The 20,610-nt window shown below is 37.6% G+C and overlaps 1 protein-coding gene across 2 annotated transcripts in view; it reads right to left on the bottom strand.

The window, feature by feature from the left end:
- sntg2 (syntrophin, gamma 2) overlaps positions 1–20,610 on the bottom strand; it is a 333,388-nt gene that overhangs the window by 248,425 nt on the left and 64,353 nt on the right. For both annotated transcript variants that reach the window (XM_028798907.2, XM_051924960.1), the window contains exon 5: positions 8,189–8,230. In XM_028798907.2, coding sequence (XP_028654740.2) covers positions 8,189–8,230 — 42 coding nt within the window. The remainder of the gene's footprint in view (positions 1–8,188; positions 8,231–20,610) is intronic.

Genomic DNA, 20,610 nt, shown 5'->3' on the forward strand with positions numbered 1-20,610 from the left:
CAAGAAGGATACTGACCCAGTAAAAAAATATTGCCAATGTACCAAAAATACCCACCAAAACAATCCTTCAAACAGACCTAGTGAGCAAAGCACTGAAAGACACAGACATCAGATACAAACCAATGTGACAGAATGAAAAAATAACAAATTTTATTAAAATAAATGATCACTGAAAGAAACATAAAATGTATGATACAAAGAAATTAAAATGTAATTGTCCTATGAGTGACTTATTATAAACACGTTGATAGTAACAATTGAAAAACTTTCGTAATATTCAATAATTCAAATGGGTATAAATGGGATCTGTACTGATAAAAATTACTCAGCATGTTCAATATGTCAAAATAGAAATTAAAGCACAAAGACATTCAGCTACCAAAAAACAAATACATAAATAATGGAGAGGACTCTATTGATGTTGTAGCAGCAGTGGAACAATATAAGGAGCAAACCATTGCTCAAAAGGCCTTTTGAACAGATGTATTCGAATGATGTTGGTGATTATACAATATATACACTTGGTCAAACATTAATGTCTTTACACATTTGATATCTTTTTGTTATTTTAGGTATGTGAAAATGTATATTTGTCTGAGTTATTTTGTATTATTCTGGATAAAAATAATTGTTACAGTTTAATTTTGGATTCTAATACAGTAGGACAGGAATTGGCTGGGGTGCTGGTTTTATTAAATTCCTTTCAAGTTTGCATATCATTACAACCAGATGCCATATTCTTTGCACGTCATACCATCATGGAACATCTGAGTAATTAAAACTGCTATGCCAGAGTATTGTTTATAGATTAACTTACTAACTGGTGGTTTGGCAGAGTCATTTCACTAATGCTGATTCTAAATACAGTACTCCAAAATGAATTGCAATTACCGAAAAATCGATCATAAAAATATGCCCCGACTTATACGCTCATTCAAAAATGCAACACTTAAATTTTACATTTTTTTTATCACATCTTCTTGCTTCCTCTAATCTTGCACCAGTTTCTCAGACACCAATTTCTTTCGCTACATCAATGACTTTTAATTTAAAACCAGATTCATATTTTCTTCTGATCGAACGCTCCATCATAGATAATGGATGCTCTTACGATAAAGGTGTATGAGGGTGTGAGATACAAAAAACTCAAAACAGTGCAAACGTCGCTTTGGAATAGTTCTGGTATTACGTGTGGTCACATAGGCAAAATACATAGAAAAAAAAGGCAGTATGCTCCGTGGTTACTCTCGCAGGTGGGCGTTAGCATATCATAAACTCTTGGATCAATAGCGTGAGTTTTCTGCATTCAACTTATATGACCGACATTATAAAATACTGGAAATTATAAGGTAAAATCAAGCCCCAACTTATCCATGGGAAAACTTAAACGTGAGTATATACGGTAGTTCACATTCATATTCATTGTTCACCTGAGTCTACATCACCAAATACAACTCCAACTCCATAATTATACTGGATGATGACACCACCAAAAGAGAAGAAACTTGCCTTCTGACCTGGGGTGACAGGAAATTAAATCTCTCCTTTAATGTCAGAAAAATCAAAGAGCCATTCATGGAATCTGGGAAGCAGGAGACAGACCATACAGTAATCAATGGTATACTTGGGTATGGGTCAGCAGCTTTAAAAATTCTTAGAGTTATCAATGACCACCGGATGTGTGCACAACACATTTTGGTTTAGGAAAGATTAACAAACCCACTAGTCCCTTAGACATCTGATGAAAGCCCAGATATTTCTATCGGTGCTCAGCAAAGTCTATACAGTAGATGAACAGTGGAGCCCCTATATCACTGGCTGCACTACATCCTGGCATGCCACATGCTAAGCTCTTCATTAATATTCTGTAATTAATTTGACATATGATATTACTAGCAAAGAACGCCCTTCTGTTCAAGACATGCAGTACAGTAGACCCCCGCGAAGACGCGGTTCAGGGTTCAGTCGTGCACGGATTTTTCCTTAGAACCTAACTAATAATTGTTAGCGGAAACCGCAAATGTCCTCCACAATTTTTTATGGCTTTTTTCATGGCAATACTGCACTGTAGAGAGAACAGGAAGCAATCGTAGAGGAAAACGTGGCTTGGGATGATGAAAGTAGCTAATCCAAGAGCTTTGTACTCTACTAGAATTTGAAACTGTAACTCCAAGCAGTCCCTGCTGTGGCTCTGATTGGTCTTCTGCTGAGGGTGCAGGGGCTGTTGGGGTCAAAGGATGTCAGCGCGGCTTTTAAAAAGGGGGCCGGTGACCAAATGAAAAAAAAAGTTTTTGTAATTTGTGTTTCAAGTTCCTGTCTCTCTGCCTGCCTTCTGTTGGGTTACCTGTACTTATTCATTTTGTCCTAGATCGTTTCATGGTTGGGGTCTCGATTGTCTGGAATCTGCCTGCGTACATGAGGACTGTAAGTGGATTCATTGCCATCCTGCAAAGAAAGGAGTGCTCCTGAACCCATCCACCCATCTTCACCATTTCAGGAACTACCGGTAGGACTATCTTTACAGTCCCATTCAACGTGCGGATCTCTGGACTATCTATTTTCATCATTATATTTCATCCGTTTTCGTTTTTCATGGACTTTACTGTGTGTGTTTTGTTGGTGCTTTGTTGTATTTAATGTATAATCACCATAAGGGGAACAGGGGTGGTATCGTTGTTTTCATTTGTTTTCATTACATTCTTTATTTGCTGTTTGATTGTCTCTGTTTGTGAATGCGTGTGGGTCGGGTCAAGGCTGGGTGCGTCCCTGGAATCTCCACCATAAAAATAAATAAATCACCGTCTTCATGACAGTGTGAATCTTAGCGGTACAGGACCACTACAGCGTTATTCATTTCTCCTTGCTGCTGATTGACTGCTGCCCTGTGACAAATCTCCAGCTGAGTGTTCTCGTGTTTTACGTTTTGTTCTTCTTAATTCTTAAACCGCCGCAACCACATATAGTCGTTTCCTAGTGCCATTTGCCAGCACGTAGGAGCCGGGTATATACAGCGACGTACATTCATTGAACACCGCAACTGGCTATTGTCGGTTCCCAGTGCAATTTACCAGCACGCCGGAGCTGATCAGTCAATGGCGTACATTCGTTGAGCAGCCAGCTCATGACCACTGCCAGCCCCTGCAGCACTGCAGCCTCACTGTCTCTGGGATTGAGCCAGCCAGCATCAGCGTTTACCTCTGTGTGCTTGCGTGCAGCCAGTTCAAGCGCAGCTGGCTCAGTGATTTACTGAATTTCATTAATGGCGTCATTTGCACCTTGTACGTATTGTTCCAGTAGTTTTCTACACAGTTATTACAGTTCATTAGTAGTGTTTAAAACGGTCACTGTTGCAGTAATTGTGATGCTCTTTGCATAAAAAAAAATCTGTTCCATTAAAATTTCACTTTTTCTTTGTGAATTGTGATGTTTACTTAAAGTGCAGCAAAAAAGTATTTGGCGTCCAGGAATGTATTAACCCCCAAGTATGTGGCAGTTTAAGGGTTAAAGCCCCAAGATGCTGCCGAAACACTCTGCACCTTCTAAGGCTTCTGGTAATGAAAACACACTTGCATGAATTACAGTATGTATAGTAGTAACATCGGTATTTTACATTCTAGCACTGTGGGTGACATATCAGTACAGTACTGTACAGTATACAGGTTTACCTTTACATTCTTTTTTTAAGGTAATGTATTAAGCTGAGGGGCATATTTAGGGTTTAAACTATAAAACTAGGCATTTTTTTAACCACATACATAATTCGCGGTTTTTCACAATTCGCGGGTGGCTCTAGGAACGTAACCCCCGCAAATTTTGGGGGTGTACTGTATATAGTTTAAAAAAAAAATTCTCCTCAGTTAAAGCAAACATTACAAGACTATTAGCACTCCCACAATTAGAATTAGATCCTTCTTCTAAAGGTTATCCTTGTCAATTTCACAAGTGATGCTAATGGCAATTATGGCTTCCTACTTCTCCTCCTTATCCTCCTTTCCCCAAGAAACCCTTTGTTTCCATCCTTGCTTTCTGGTCTATGTCTTTGACTTGCTCATACTTGTGTCTTGCAACCTTAAACAGTGGGTAAAGGGAAGCACAGATACATGTTTTGCTGCACTGCTTAATTTTTCTTTGCTTTTCTACAAGTAATTCCAAATTTTACAGGAGATCCATAGACATTTAAAAGAATGATTTCTGAAATTTAGAGTCATATTGTGATGGACAGAAACAAACAGAAAAGTCTTTTTGCATTTTTATTCAGCTAATTAAGTGTTTCAAATGAAAAGATTGCATTCTGAAATGAAACATTATATGGAATTAGATTGTAATTAATACTGACACTACTTTCTGCCACATTGCCTTCAGGTTACACAGGGACATATTGCATTTGTATTAGAGTTTAATGAGCAGAATGATAGAGATGCAGCAGTAGACTGCACATGGTGGGAGCATCAATATTATGATTGAATCAGTCTATGATGTCCTCCTCAGCTCGGCAAATGGTTGGTGAATAGTTAGCACTTCATTGTGCCCTTGTGCTTCTTAAGAGGAAATTTGCAGAACAGCACTTGCCTTACAACTCTAGGGGGAGTGGCACTACAGCTGGTGCCATGTTCAGATGAGTAAAATGTTAGCAGAAATCATTTGAAGTGCCTTGAACTACACCAAGCGCCTATTTCCATCAAGAGATTTTATTGTTTTTATCAGGATGAACGAGAAACCCCATCTCCATTTAACGCCATCAGGAGAACTTCAAAAAACAGCATAAAATTATCTGTTAGAGGTTGACCTAGTGAGACAGTTTCCCAGAGACCATTATTGTGACTATGCTCAGGCCAGACATTTTGATGGTGTCTTAGTCATCATGGCAGGTGGTTATTCAGACATGAACTGCCCCCTGGGAATAGAAAATGAAATAGGATAGTGCAAGAAATGTCAGGGGCAGGAACTTTCCAACTAGAGACAATAGCATTCTGGATCAAGTTTATTGCAACATCCCAGGAGCATACAACCAGGAGCATACAAGGCTGTAGCAGCCCCACATCTGGGCATGTCAGACCACATCGCAGTGGAGCTGATCCAAGCCTATACTTCCATGATCTGTAAGATGAAACCGACTACCAGAATAGTACAGGTATGGACTGAGGAGGCATCTTCAGCATTACAGGACTGTTTTGAACATACTGACTGGGGAGTGTTCAAAGAGGGCTCAGATCTAGAGGGATATACATCATCTGTCCTATCCTATGTGCAGTTCTGTACTGATGCTGTCCTGCCCATGAAGACCTTTAGGGTGTTTCCAAATCAGAAACCGTGGTTAGACAGTACAGGGAGATCCCTGCTTAAAGCCCGGGATGCTGCATATAGGTCAGGTGACAGGCTGGCATATAGCAAAGCCCGAAAAGAACTAAAAAAAGGAATAAACCTGGCAAAATACAGATACAGTGTATCGAGGAGTATTTTGATAACAACGACCCACGGAACATGTGGAGAGGCTTAAAGACCATAACGGATTATAAGCACACTGATCAGCAGGTCAGCTATGACCCTAGTCTCTCTGACACCTTGAACAGTTTCTTTGATGCATCTAGCAGCAGGGAGACTGTACATCTCCCTTGACTGGAGGAGCAGCATCAGCCTCTAGTCCTGCAACTACAAGTGAGGTCCACCCTGAGGAGGATCAACACCAACAAAGCTGCAGGACTGGACAGGGTGTCGGGTAAGACACTGAAAATATGTGCTGATCAATTGGCAGGAGTCTTTCTGGACATTTTCAACCAGTCTCCACAACTTGCAATGGTCCCTGTCTGCCTCAAATCCTCCACTATTGTGCCAGTGCCTAAAAAATCAGCGGTCACCTGCCTTAATGATTACCGCCCTGTGGCTCTGACCCCAGTAATAATGAAGTGCTTTGAGAGAATCCTCCTAAAGTACATCAAGGATGCCATCCCTGCTGGATTTGACAACCATCAGTTCACCTACAGGAGGCACAGATCGACAGAGGATGCTGTCTCAATAGTACTTCACACAGCCCTGACTCATCTGCAGTGCCCTAACACTTATGTTAGGATGCTATTCGTCGATTTTAGTTCAGCGTTTAACACCGTAATCCCAGACAAGCTGGTGCAAACGCTTCATAATCTGAGTCTGTCAACATCATTGTGTCTCTGGATCAGGGACTTTCTCACCAACAGGCCTCAGGTGGTTAGAATTGGAGATCGTACATCAGCCACACTGGTTCTGAACACAGGCATGCCACAGGGTTGTGTGCTCAGCCCAGCACTCTTCACGTTATTTACACACGATTGCTCGGCCATCCATGCCACAAATATGGTTGCAAAGTTTGCGGATGATACGACCGTGGTGGGTCTCATATCAGACAATGATGAGACTCACTACAGAGAGGAGATGCAACACCTAGCACTATGGTGCTCAGCCAACAACCTCATCTTGAACACCAGCAAGACCAAAGAGGTAATTGTGGACTATAGGAGGTCCAGAAGAACAGAACATGCTCCTATATTCATACATGAGGAGGCTGTAATGTGTGTGGACAATATCAAGTTCTTGGGTATCCACATTACATCGGATCTGACCTGGTCTTTGAACATCTCATCTGGTAAAGAAGGCCCAACAAAGACTCTTCTTCCTCAGGAAGATGAGACGTGCTGGATTCTCCTCTCGGCTGCTCACAAACTTCTACAGATCCGATATAGAAAGCATTCTCTGTCACAGTATGACAGTGTGGTACGGCAGCTGCACAGCACAGGGCAGGAAGGACTTGGCACGGTGTGGTGAGAACAGCACAGGGGATCGTAGGAAATCCTCTCCTAGACCCAGACTCTGTATATGCTGGAAGGGTGCATAAGAGGGTCAAATGTATAGCTGCGGATCTCACCAATCCGGGAAATGGACTGTTTGTGCCACTGCCTTCGGGAAAGCGGTACAGAAACATAAAAACACGCACCAGCAGACTGAAAGACAGCTTTATCCCCAGAGCTGTGAAGTCCATCTTCCCCTGCTGATACACACACATACATCTACATCTACCCCTAACCTGCCCCACTGTAGACATGCACACGCGCTTTCCCTCGTAATCCTCCCCTGCAGACCCACACATACAGATCACTGGTCTCTGCAGGCGTACTACCTCAGGAAAAGTCTGGACTTGATAATATTTTATTGCTGCTGTCTTTTATACTTATTATGTTTATTTTATTATTTTTAGTGTATTGTGTATTTTATGTATTCTGCCTTGAAGCCAAGTCCTACCAACAAAAAATTTCGTTATGTGTATGCATAATGACAATAAAGAATTCTACTACTACTACTACTACTACTCACAGTGAATTATATATATTTGGCAGGTAAATTCCTAAGCACAGCCTATGTTCTCCTACATATCATAGTATACACAAGAGCTGGCAAATAAAACTACATGTTTATTTGCTTACTAAAGCACAATATATTATTACTCTCTTAACAACAATGTTATTACTCATGTTCTTGGATTGTTCCTAAGCACAATCCACAAAGAAAGGCAAAAATGAAACAAAATTACAAAAAGCTAATATCCTCTAATTATGAATTAAGTATTCACTTAAGTTGTGATTAAAGGATTTATTAGCACAAATTAGGTTAAAAGAAACAACAATGAAAAACTAAAGGTAACTAGAGGAAATCAACTAATCAATTTATAATAAACCCCCAAATCCTGTAAAAATTAACAAAAGGAAAAAAATTAACTAAACACTTAGAATGAAGGGAAGAACAGTAAGTTCTAATCATAGAAACTATAGAAAATAAACTACAAAAACGAGAACATAAAACCAAAAACAAACCTATACATACAGAATAAAAATTCAAAAATGTAAACTCTAAACCTGTTGACAAAGTACCAAGTATGTAATTTAAAACTCTTAAAGCTTAAAACAAGCTCAAAAGCTGAGACTAAAGTCATCTCTTTTATTTGCCCCTGGGGGACTGCTCTAATTAACAGGAGATACCTGAGAACTGGTCAAAATTGTTCAGGGCCTCGTTATTGAAAATGATAAAAACAACATTTAAAAATGACATACCTATAAAAGAAAAAAAAATGGGAGAAATAGTGGAACTGCCTGGAGTTTGAACAAAACCATGGCATACAGGAAAATTATAAACAATACTGGAATGAATATCTACCATAACTTACCACTTCTTCATGAGTTGAATTTTCTACATTAATTCCATTTACCTAAGTGAATTTAAAAAAAAAAAAACAGTTAAAACAATTGTGTACATTATTTTTAAAGATGTTCACAGTTCTTTTGAAATTGAGGGAAATCAATAAGATTACTAGATTGTAAATAATACTTATATTTTTAATATATCCCACATTAGTAATTGTTACATACAAAGTAAAATTTATTAAAGAAATTACTTGCAACAATATATTAAACTAAACTAAAAACCCCTTCAATCATAATTTTCAAAATTCAAAGTATTTGTTTCTATAAGATCTCAGTTCTGTATGTTTATTTAATAGACTGAACACATCATTTCAATAACCAATACAAAAAAAAAATTGCAATGAGTGATACAGAATTCTCTTAACTGAAAAGTACTGAAAGAGTTCAGATTGCATTTATTTTCCAAAAGGATTTACAAAGCTTGTTCCTCTTAAGACCGATTTATACTTTTGGGTTGAGCATATGCTGTAGCTATGCGCATAGGATATGCCATTGAAAACAGTTTCTACTTCTGCATCACACCGCAGACACATTCCTGAAAATTAGTTGACTGTGTTTGTAGCATGCGAGAAAAGCAAATGATCCACTAAAATGCACGCAGTTTTTGCCCTCCAGGATCACTGCTCCTCTTGCTACACATTTTTCTACTTAAGCAAATGTATTTGTTCCTCACATTTTCCACTTTCTCATACATTTTCCAACTTCCAAACTAGAAGACAAATGGAAACGCATTTCAGGAAATTCAAAGTTACCAAACTGAACAATCAGAATCATAGGGATCTGTGCAGGGATCACATCTACACGTCACATGGTCACATTTTTGAGAGAGTGTGTATCAGACTGTATTGTGGATATGCTGTAGGTAACACAGACTATGGTGTAACTACAGCATAGGCACAACACATACAGTAAGTATAAATCAACCTTTAGAAGAAAAGTCTACTATAAATCTATCTACTATATAATAAAATGCTATTGCCCCTATGGGTGTGTGTATGTATGTGTGTGTGTGTGTGTGTGTGTGTGTGTGTGTCCTATCCCTCTAAGCAATCTTGGTTATTCAGTTTGGTTTTGGTGACGCGACTGAAAGAGGAAGTCCTGGGAAAGATATGTTCACACATACAAAGAGGAGTACAGGCATAAGAGGCAACCTGAGAGTTGTCTTCAGAGTAAGAAACTATTTGCAAGAATACAAATGATGTCTTCACAGGGGGTAACGGGGGCCTGTCTATCACTTGTGGCAAACAAATAGCAGAAAGGAGGTGAACTAGGCAAAATGACAAAGTCTGAGAAGCAGGCCTTACATAAATATGCTTGTGAGAGGGAGCGTCAGGCATGTGAAGTCTAGAAATACAAGGAAACCGAGGAAGGGCATACAAGGAATACTGAAGGCCAAATAGCTAATATTTTAATATATTAATATTGTAATATATATATATATATATATATATATATATATATATATATATATATATATATATATATATAGTATTCAAAAAAATTAAAGGGGCACTTTTTAATCAGAATATAGCATCAAGACAATTAAACTTCTGGGATATTGATCTGGTTATTTAAGTAGCAGAGGGGGTTGTTAATCAGTTTCGGCTGCTTTGGTGTTAATGAAATTAACAACAGGTACACTAGAGGTGCAACAATGAGACGACCCCCAAAACAGGAATGGTTTAACAGGTGGAGGCCACTGACATTTTTCCCTCCTTATCTTTTCTGTTTTTTCACTAGTTTTGTATGTGGCTACGATCAGTGTCACTACTGGCAGCATGAGGGGATAACTGGACCCTACAGAGGTTGCAAAGGTAGTCCAACTTCTCCAGGATGGCAGATCAATACGTGCCATTGCCAGAAAGTTTGCTGTGTCTCCCAGCACAGTCTCAAGGGAATGGATGAGATTCCAAGAGACGGGCAGTTACTCTAGGAGAGCTGGACAGGGCCGTAGAAGGTCCTTAACCTATCAGCAGGACCATCTGCTCCTTTGGGCAATGAGGAACAGGATGAGCACAGCCAGAGCCCTACAAAATGACATCCAGACAGCCTGGTGTGACTGTCTCTGACCAAGCAATCAGAAACAGACTTCATTAAGGTGGTCTGAGGGCCCAACGTCCTCTAGTGGGCCCTGTGCTTACTGCCTGGCACAGTGGAACTCGATTGGCATTTGCCATAGACTACCATAATTGGCTGGTCCATCTCTGGAGCTCTGTGCTTTTCACAGATGAGAGCAGGTTCACCCTGAGCACATGTGACAGATGTGAAAGGGTCTGGAGAAGCCATGGAGAACATTATGCTGCTTGTAACATCATTCAGCATGACCGGTTTGATGGCATGTCAGTGATGGTCTAGGGAGGCATATCCATGGAGGGACGCACAGACCTCTACAGGCTAGACAACGGCACCATGACTGCCATTAGGTATCGGGATGAAATCCTTGGATCCATTGTCAGACCCTATGCTGGTGTAGTGAGTCCTTGGTTCCTCCTGGTGCACGACAATGCATAGCCTCATGTGGCTACAGTATGCTGGCAGTTCCTGGAGGATGAAGAAATTGATACCATTGGCTGGCCCCAATACTCACCTGACCTAAATCCAATAGAACACCTCTGGGATATTACGTTTCGCCGCCAGGTTGCACCTCAGACTGTCCATGAGCTCAGTTATGCCCTGGTCCAGATCTGGGAGGAGATCCCCAAGGACACCATCCATCATCTCATTAGGAGCAGCCCTGATGTTTTCAGGCATGCATACATGCACGTGGGGGCCATACAAACTACTGAGTACGATTCTGAGTTGCTGTAATTAAATTTCGGCAAAATGGACTAGCCTGCCGCATCATTTTTCCACTGTGATTTTCAGGATGTCTTTGAATTCAGCCCTCTGTGGGTTGATAATTTTCATTTCCATCAAACGATGTGGCATCCTTTCATTCCTGACACATTACCAGTCCATATCAGTAGAGATATCCAGCAGGATTTTTTTCCCATTTAGATGTGATGTGTTTTCAAAGTGTTCCATTAATTTTTTTGAGCAGTTTTATATATATATATATATATATATATATATATATATATATATATATATATATATATACATACACATACATACATACATATGGGGTGCCAAACAGGCAGTTACAATGATTTCCAGAATATATAAAGTCAGCATCGGAATATATAAAGTCATTCCTGTATATATAAAGTCAGCATCGGAATATATAAAGTCATTCCTGAATATATAAAGTCAGTGTTGGAATATATAAAGTCATTCCCGAATATATAAAGTCAAAACTTGAATATATAAAGTCAGCGTCAGAATATATAAAGTCATTCCTGATTATATAAAGTCAGCGTCAGAATATACTATATAAACTTATTCCTGAATATCTCACTATTATAAAAAAAAAAATCCTGCAGAGAAACAGTAGGGCATCAGGACGTGATTTTCACGTTAAGATCACGGAAGACACTTAAAAGACCTGTGAGACTAAAGAGATTGGCCACGGAGCGTCTCGCGGGGACCTTACACATGAGACTTTGTGCCAAGAGATTGACCCAGGACCATCTAGCAATGATGTAGAACATGAGATTCTTGCAAGACATGCCCTACTTACAAACAAATAAGACCACGGTCATCAAAACTCTCAGTCGTGTTTTGGCTTTGAGCACACACAGATCCAGGGCTCTCAGCGCATATAAAGCGTATAAGGACAATACGTTATAGATGAAATGTAGACGACTAAGCGAAGAAGAAAGCAGTGTGGAGAAAAGAGACTTAAAAGCGCTGGAGAGACAAAAAAGAAAAAGAATAATCTAGGTGCAAATTCAGAAAATAAAGAAAGTAATTATCAGCCCGGAACATGGGGAATTGAAAAAAAAACACGTCCAATCTGGACGTTGGCGCTATACACATGCAGAGCAGGTTAGAGATTATGAAAGCAATGGAATTCGAAAGGCTCAAAAAAAAACATTGGCGTGATACACATGTGGAGAAAGTTAAAGAATATGAAAGTAGGAAAATTAGAAAGTATAAAAAAAAAGAAAGTAAAGATCGCAGTAGCGCAAACAAACAGAAATTATTACTCGTAAAAGGGAAAATAATCACCACGGACCAGGTGTCACTGAAACAAAAGCAGGATAAAGCGAGGTCAGAAATAAAAGACAGAGTAGAAAACAAAGTAAAACGTTATAAAGAGGTTAAAAAAACAAGGGGGCCAAACACATGCAGAGCAGGTTAGAGATAATGAAATCTGGAATTCAAAAGACTAAAAAAACGCAGGCACGAAACACATGCAGAGCAAGATACAGAATATGAAAGCAGAAAAAAACGAGTGTCAAAACAAAGAAAGTAAACATTGCATTAGCGCAAAGAAAGAGAAATTATTTCTCGGAGAAATAACAAAAAGGCGAATAGAGATCGAATATATGGACATAGGTGATATGTCAGAAGTATGTAAATATTGTAAGGCATTGAAGTTTAAGTCAAGAGAATTTCAAAAACGGAGTTTACCTCACATGCATTTATTGGTTACTTTGCAAAAGAAATTATTAACTGCTGATGATGTGGATCGTTTTGTCTGTGCTGAAATTCCAAACAGAGAAACCTATCCTGAATTATGGTGCAAAGTCATTAAACACATCTCACGGACCTCATTAAAAAGATTCAGCACATTGGGACTCGAAAGATTCCAAATATTGTTTTTGCAGAAGTTCAGAAATAAAAGTGAAACTAATGAAATACCAACAATTCAAAGAAAAAAAAAATCTTAAAAGCGTGTATCCGGAAAAACAAAAACGGGGGTTGGCGAGTGAAGCAAGCAGGGCTGAAGAGTGAAGCAAGAAAAGCCCCCTAGTATAAATTTAAAGTCAGATTATATTGATATTGATTGAAACGACTCAGGCGTATTTTTAGTAAACTCAATGAGTTCCTAATACAATGTAATGAAATAAGTTAACAAAAACTTCTTCAGAAAAATATTTTAATAAAAAAACACTCTTCAGTTAATGCATTCAAAATGATGTATGTGCCTGGCATTTTGAACACTATATTTATTTATTCTTTTTGTATGGGTGCATTTTTGGACGAAACTCACAAGCCCAATCGACTCTGAGTGGCTTCTGTCGAAGTTTACCTTTCACTAGTACGAGTGAAATGACAAGCACGGAAATTAGAGAATATTTGATGGAACTAGACTATTTTATTTGTAAATTGTCCTATTTTTATATATTCGGGAATTATTTTATATATTCCAATGCTGACTTTATCTATTCAAAAAATGACTTTATATATTCTGACGCCAACTTTATATAATCAGGCTTTGACATTATATATAATCAGGAATGACTTTATATATTCTGACGCTGACTTTATATATTCCGATGCTGACTATATATATTCTGGAATGACTTTATATATTCCGACGCTGACTTTATATAATCAGACTTTGGTGTTATATATTCAGAACACTGACTTTATATATTCCGAAAACCATTATATCTGCCTGTTTGGCACCCCATAATATATGTATATATATATATATTAATATTCTAATATTACTGACCAGTAAACAGATAAATCAGAAATCTACTAGAAGTTGCAAATGGAAATCAAGAAACATTTTCTTGATGAAATAAACCTTTTCACATGGTCATGGGTAAAAGATCAATTGTATGCTGATCACTAAGTTCTATAAAAGATAACAACAAACAAGAAAGGAGGGGTGTCTGTGACTGGTAAGGTTTAAACAAGTAGCTTAGGATATACAGGTACTGTATAGGCAAACACAACAGGTCATAGGATCAAAAAGGACAATCGGAATGCTATTTCTGATTTGCGCTCAGTGAGTATCAGCACCCCAGGAAACACCATGATTACCTAATGATATCAAGTTGTCTCTCTATTGTTTTATCTTAAACATATCATAATACTTAAGCATTTTAAATATAACAAAGTGTTAAATCGGTAAGAGATTCCATAGTTCCTTACTGGGCTTCTTCCTTTGAATTGTTTTGTGCTTATTGTCTCCTTCAATTAACTTGTCTGTTCATCTAGTTAAAAATGCCTTCAGCACATCCACTACTTTTATTGTATATCTGTACTGAAACCAGACACACTACACATTCATTTAATATTATAAACAAAATCTGAACTACAGTATGTGTTCTGAAATAATTTACCTTTTTCTTTGACACAAACTAGTCAGAGCAGATTTACTCTGAAAGAATAATCTTGATGTTTTTTCAGTAAATAAAATAATTTGGCAAATAATTGACGAATAAAAAAACTTGAAAATTTATGTCTTGACTTCAGAGGCAAATATAGATTAAACCAAATTTTCCTGTATGTTGATTATCTGTCATTGCACCAATTGGGTATGTCTGAAGGTTGAAACTGGGGGTGTCTAAAGCTTGAAATAAAAGATCATAAAATGTGGTTCAATATGTGTTGAAGCACAATGCAAGATTAATTTATGTTTATACAACATTATACTGTATGTATCTGAAAACTGTAAAAACACTTGAAATGCTTATAAGAAAGTATCCTAATTCTTTTATCTGAAATAAAAGTGAGTGTATAATTATGATTGGTATTGCCATTTAAGAAGAACCAAGGAAATGTGATAAACAAGTACACATTAAAACATATTTAACGTGTGGAACAAAATGATTATTTTCATTTTTACAACTCTGGAACACAAATCAGAAACAATATTGCCAAGGCTACAGTCTGCATTGATAGGAGTTGATTAGGTCTATTGTTTCTTTAACTCTAGAAGAAAAAACGGTTATACCCTTGAAACAGTTCAAGAAAAGCAACATGACTGAGGGCTTGATTACATTGAGAGTCCCAGGAATATTGCACTTTATAGTCTTAAAGGTGTAGGAAAAAAACAGAAGCCCAAAACAAATGATATGCATTCTGGAAAGGGATAAAAAGAAACATTGAACTTACTATAACAGTAGTAAATGCAAATAATTATGCAAAAGTACATTTAAAAAAGACAGTGTTAATAACCTCTGAATTTACCATTAGAGCACACTTTGAAAAGAATGCTTTTTTTGTTTTAATACAAAAGCAGAATTACAGTTTATATCAAAATTGAAGAGCAAGTGTATGTTATCAGTACATTCCCGGAGTTTAAGCATCAACAGTCTAAGTCTAAGAAATGTAAGGCTTGTTCCTTCCAAAAGTTATTTAAAAAATTAAATAAATCCAAACAGGCAACTAAGTTGGTACTTGTCTTTCTGTCTTATATGACTACTTGTACTTAAACTCAAGCTTATAATTATTATAGTACTACTTTTGCTAACCTTTATTTATTCTCTAAATGTTATTTACATTTTATACCTAAAGATTTTCCTCTGAAATGTTTTTGTTGAAAAATGTCATATGCTATTTATAAATTATGCATTGTTCAATGTGAAAACATTAAAGTGGAGCTGTAATAAAAGATATTTCATGCGTAACAGATTTGGTTCACATTGAGAATTAGCATACTATAAGGTCAAAAAATAAACTACATTTTCAAACAAACATTATTCACTTCTGATCAAATATCATTTTAAATGCATGTAAATGTCAAAAAAAGATTCCAATCTTTCTTTTGTGCATCTTTTTCTTTTCATAAGATGCAACTTATTAAATACTATTTATTACTACAATTATAAAAATCATTTTACAATTTGATGTAGGAACTACCCATTTTAAACTCTAAATCAAATTGTGTAAGTTTGGAATATACAATTTTCATACCACTTTATTAAAGAGATACTCCTACCACACTGTGATTTGTTTAATAAATGGAATTCAAACAATTCCTGTTGTTCATGTCTCACTTCTAAGCCAACAACAAGCACATGACAAATAACAATACAGACTTTCAAGGGGATAGAAAACCAATGCAAGCTGTTTTATTTTTAGACCTATTATCTCTTAGTACAATTTTTTGTTTTTATTATAGCACCTTGATAAGATGTCCATGAAAATCATGATCAAGAGAGCAGTCAAAGCATGTTATTGTTGAGGTTTGCACCTGTATTATACTGTATGTATTTCTTTATGAACTTTTCTACTTTAAAGTACCATATCAAATACTCATTTTCCTAGCTTTTCCATCATTCTGCTGTTCTAGGTCTTTCAACTCCAAAGCCTTCTCAGTCCAAGCTCACTTGAAGTTTGACAGGAAGGTGATTTTTATGCCAGAGTTGGGGACAATTTTCAGGTAATCACTCCAAACAACTCTGGGATTAGGAATGCTCTGACTAACTCCTTCGGAAATCCTCCTAGAATTACCTCTGTCGGCCCCAGGTGTCCCTGCAGTCCAGACCCTCAGGACACATTTGAAGGGCTAGGCAATCGACAAATCACCTTGCCACCCTTATATATGTATACATGTGACAGTTACCACTTATCAGACTAGGTGGACCTGGATACTCTGACTTTGTGCTACTGGAAACCTTTCAGGACATTCTTAACACACATAAGAGGTACTGGCCCTGGCAATACTTCATCTAGTCTTTTAGTGTGACTAAATAAGTTGCTCTTGCTGAAATCACATTGCTTTTCTTGTAGGACTCTATCCCAATCATCTAGCACTCCCTGTTTTCTATAATACTGCTCTCTTCTCCTCAATGAGGAATCACATAGTTTTTCTTGTAGGAGTCTGTGCCAATCATCTACCACTCCTTGTTATGTACAATGTTGCTTCCTTCCTGCCTTCCTTCTATAGCCACAGTTTGAACAGTGTAAAGTCTTGTGGTATTGTAGTCTGTATATGCAAAACAGACAGACTATCTATATCTAGTGTGTAGTGAACCAAAATAGAGCTATGGTTAATCATGGGCTTCTCATGAGAATTGTAGGCCACAGAAAAGCATTAATTTGCTGTCTTCAATTAATATATAGCAGCCATTTCCAATCTTAAAGGTCAAACCATGGGATGCCAGTTAATGTTGTATAACACCATTTACAGTATCATAAGGTGCGCTGTGTTACATACTTGTTAATTGCACTACCTTCCTGTGTGGTGGTTGTCAAGAATTCAACATTTCTGTATTAAAAATATTTGTGGAAAATCTGATGATGAAGATCACTGTATAAAGTACAATATTAAAACACTGACGAAATTGCAACATAGTGAAAAGTTCTGAACTTTTTAGTATCAGAGACATGAGTATAGCAATTAAACAATTAATAATTATGACCAATATACGATTAGTTCACAATGTATTTGGATATCTTGTCTATTACCAGAAACTAAATTATAGTGGTATGATTTTTATTATTATTTTTAAGGTATTATCTTTAATGCATTTTCCCACTAACACCACTAACACTGAGGAGCTAGAACCTGGCAGATGGGCTGGCGCTTTTCCATATTAAGCAAAAATAACTATTTTTACAATATTGTTTGTTTTCTAGTAAGTATTTAATTCTGTACAGAATGTACAGTTTTGTCAGCTTCTTTCATAGTTGTCCATAAGCACTTTGTAATGGACTGAAGCTTGGAAAGCATGTTCCATCCACCCGTTATCCAACCCACCATATCCTAACACAGGGTCACGGGGGTCTGCTGGAGCCAATCCCAGCCAACACAGGGCGCAAGGCAGGAATAAATCCCGGGCAGGACGCGAGCCAACCGCAGGGCACACACACACACACAACAAGCACACACACTAGGGACAATTTAGGATCGCCAATGCACCTAACCTGCATGTCTTTGGACTGTGGCATGAAACCGTAGTACCCGGAGGAAACCCACGAAGACACGGGGAGAACATGCAAACTCCATGCAGGGAGGACCAGGGAAACGAACTCTGGTCTCCTTACTTCAAGGCAGCTGCGCTACCACTGCACCACTGTGCCACCCGGAAATCATGTTGAACATATAAAGATTGCCCTTTGCAGGTTATTTTGGTTGTTGCTCCAGTTTTAACACTAGAATTACCAGAGCCTACGAAAAAACTCGTAGATCCGGCCCACCTTAAATCGCTTTTTAAATCCGTTCACACCTCTCCGCCAGCGTCTTTTGTCCTCTAAATGTGCTGATAAAGACAAGCTGCAAGCAGCCGGCTATTCCATCCCCCCACTGACTTAGAACGTGCACGAACTTCTCCCAGCTCATGCCTTGATTGATTATCTGGGAGTGAAGTGGAGTTTATAGTGGAAATAATAGATCGTTATTTGGAACACATGCATTTCATGTGTGTTCCGTTTCTACAGTAATCTGTGTAAACACACTGTTAAAAGAGAAACTTTTTATATTTTAGTAATAAATGTTACAAAATGTAGGCATAAACTATAGAAAGGATAACTATTTCCTTGATCTAACAATAGATACCTGAAAGCTGGGTGCCACTTTTTTTACTGTATAACAGAGATGAAATACTGTCAATGGTCTTGCCTATGTAGTGTTACATGCCATGTCCATAACAGTACTGCTGCTCACGCTTAAACAGTACAAAATGGTTTTCAGAATGATAAAACATAATGAAAACACTGGAATTGATTCCAACAAAAGTAAATTCATAATTTAAAAAAAAAGAACATGACCAAAACCAAGATGCATGAGAAGTAAGGTGTGAATTGCTTCTTTGCTGGAAAAGAGCAAAAACTGTTTCTCAAAAAAACTTTGCAAAAGCTGAAAATCACTATTTTAAATTAATTCTCTGAGAATTGGTCACTTAAAAACAATGATGCGTACAAAGAATCAATGAGAAAAGACATCCATCCATTTTCCAACCCGCTGAATCCGAACACAGGGTCACGGGGGTCTGCTGGAGCCAATCCCAGCCAAGACAGGGCACAAGGCAGGAACCAATCCTGGGCAGGGTGCCAACCCACCGCAGTGAGAAAAGACATGGAAGCTGCAAATGCAGAATTTTTTTTCTCAATGAAACATACAAACAGTGTTAAAACATTGTTCTGAATGGGGAGATCAGGAAGCAGGTAAAAATAAGTGTAGTTAATTCAGCCAGGACAAGAGGCAAGTTCATTACAGTTACTTGCATTCATAATCCCACATCAGACCAAGTTTGTGTCACGAGATGTACGGCAGTCTTTTTAACCTCATTTTGAAATGTTAAGCAGTTGTTAGAATCCATTTTTACATTAATAGTGGTTCTTCATGGAGTACATTACATCAATTTTAGACAATGATAAGGGTGTTCAGCCCAGCAAACCTTGTTAATTCTATTCATAGAATTTCTCAGGAGTAATATCAGATTGAGTTTTGCAGATCCACAAAGTCCTTTACCTGCTACTGCTCCATTATTTACTCAAATGTGTTTATAGCTCTCTGTGTGAAGAAATACTTTTCTAACATTTCCATGGAATATACTTTTAACAAGTTTCCACTTGTGTTTCATTTTCTTGTTAAAGAACTCATTATAACACCTAGGATCCACATTTCTAATTACCTTCATAATTCAGAACATGTCAAACATGTCATAGCTTAACTACTCTAGACTTAAAACAGAGGTGTCCAACTAAAATCCTGGAGGGCTGCAATGGCTGCTGATTTTCCTTCCTGCCACTTTCTTCATCAGGGACCAATTTCTGCTGTTAATTGACTTCTATTAGCTTTGTTTTAGTTGCTGTGTTTTTAAAGACTCCGTCCTCTGAATTGATTTTTTCCCATAAATGGCAGCCAAACAAAAATGAGATGTGAAATCAGCAAAGGGATGGCCAGCTAACTCCTATCTACTGTATTTCTCTTCAACCAGTATCTTAATCAGAAGATGATTCTTGTTGTTAATTAAACCCATTATTTACCTCCATGGCTTATTGGTGTTCTCATTCTGTCACAGCAGACATTTACAAAAGAGCTGATTTTCTTTTTTCTAAAAGTACTATGAAAATGTTTTATGGACCTGAACAGATCAACATTACTGAGACTTTCACCTTTCTTTATTTTCAGATATTGTATGATTGACACTGGTTAGCTGGTAATATGTTGGTTTACTTTGTGTCTCATTATTGTTTGATTGTTAATTAAAGAAAAAAGAAACAATTAAGGGTTCTGCATCTTAAAGAGCAAATCAATAACAAATAAGGCAAAAGAAGTTAATTAGCAACAGAAACTGGTCACCAATTAAGAAAATGGTTAGAATGAAAGCCTGTAGCCACTGCGACCCTCCAGGATCGGAGTTGGACACTGTACTTTTTATCCATAGTTTTAAGGTGATAATAAAAGCTTCAGTTAGTGCTGTAATTGCATATCTTATTTTTGTAACTTCTTTTTATCTTTTTTATTTATCCACTACAGAGTCATCTTTAAAGTCTTTTTAAGTTTAGGGTGACCGAGTTAAACATAAAATGGTTCAAAACATGCTTCACTGCTCTTTGACTTTGTCCACACCAAATGTTTGACCACTTAACC

Source organism: Erpetoichthys calabaricus, chromosome 3 (assembly GCF_900747795.2).
Source record: "Erpetoichthys calabaricus chromosome 3, fErpCal1.3, whole genome shotgun sequence".
Classification (NCBI taxonomy): Eukaryota; Metazoa; Chordata; class Cladistia; order Polypteriformes; family Polypteridae; genus Erpetoichthys; species Erpetoichthys calabaricus.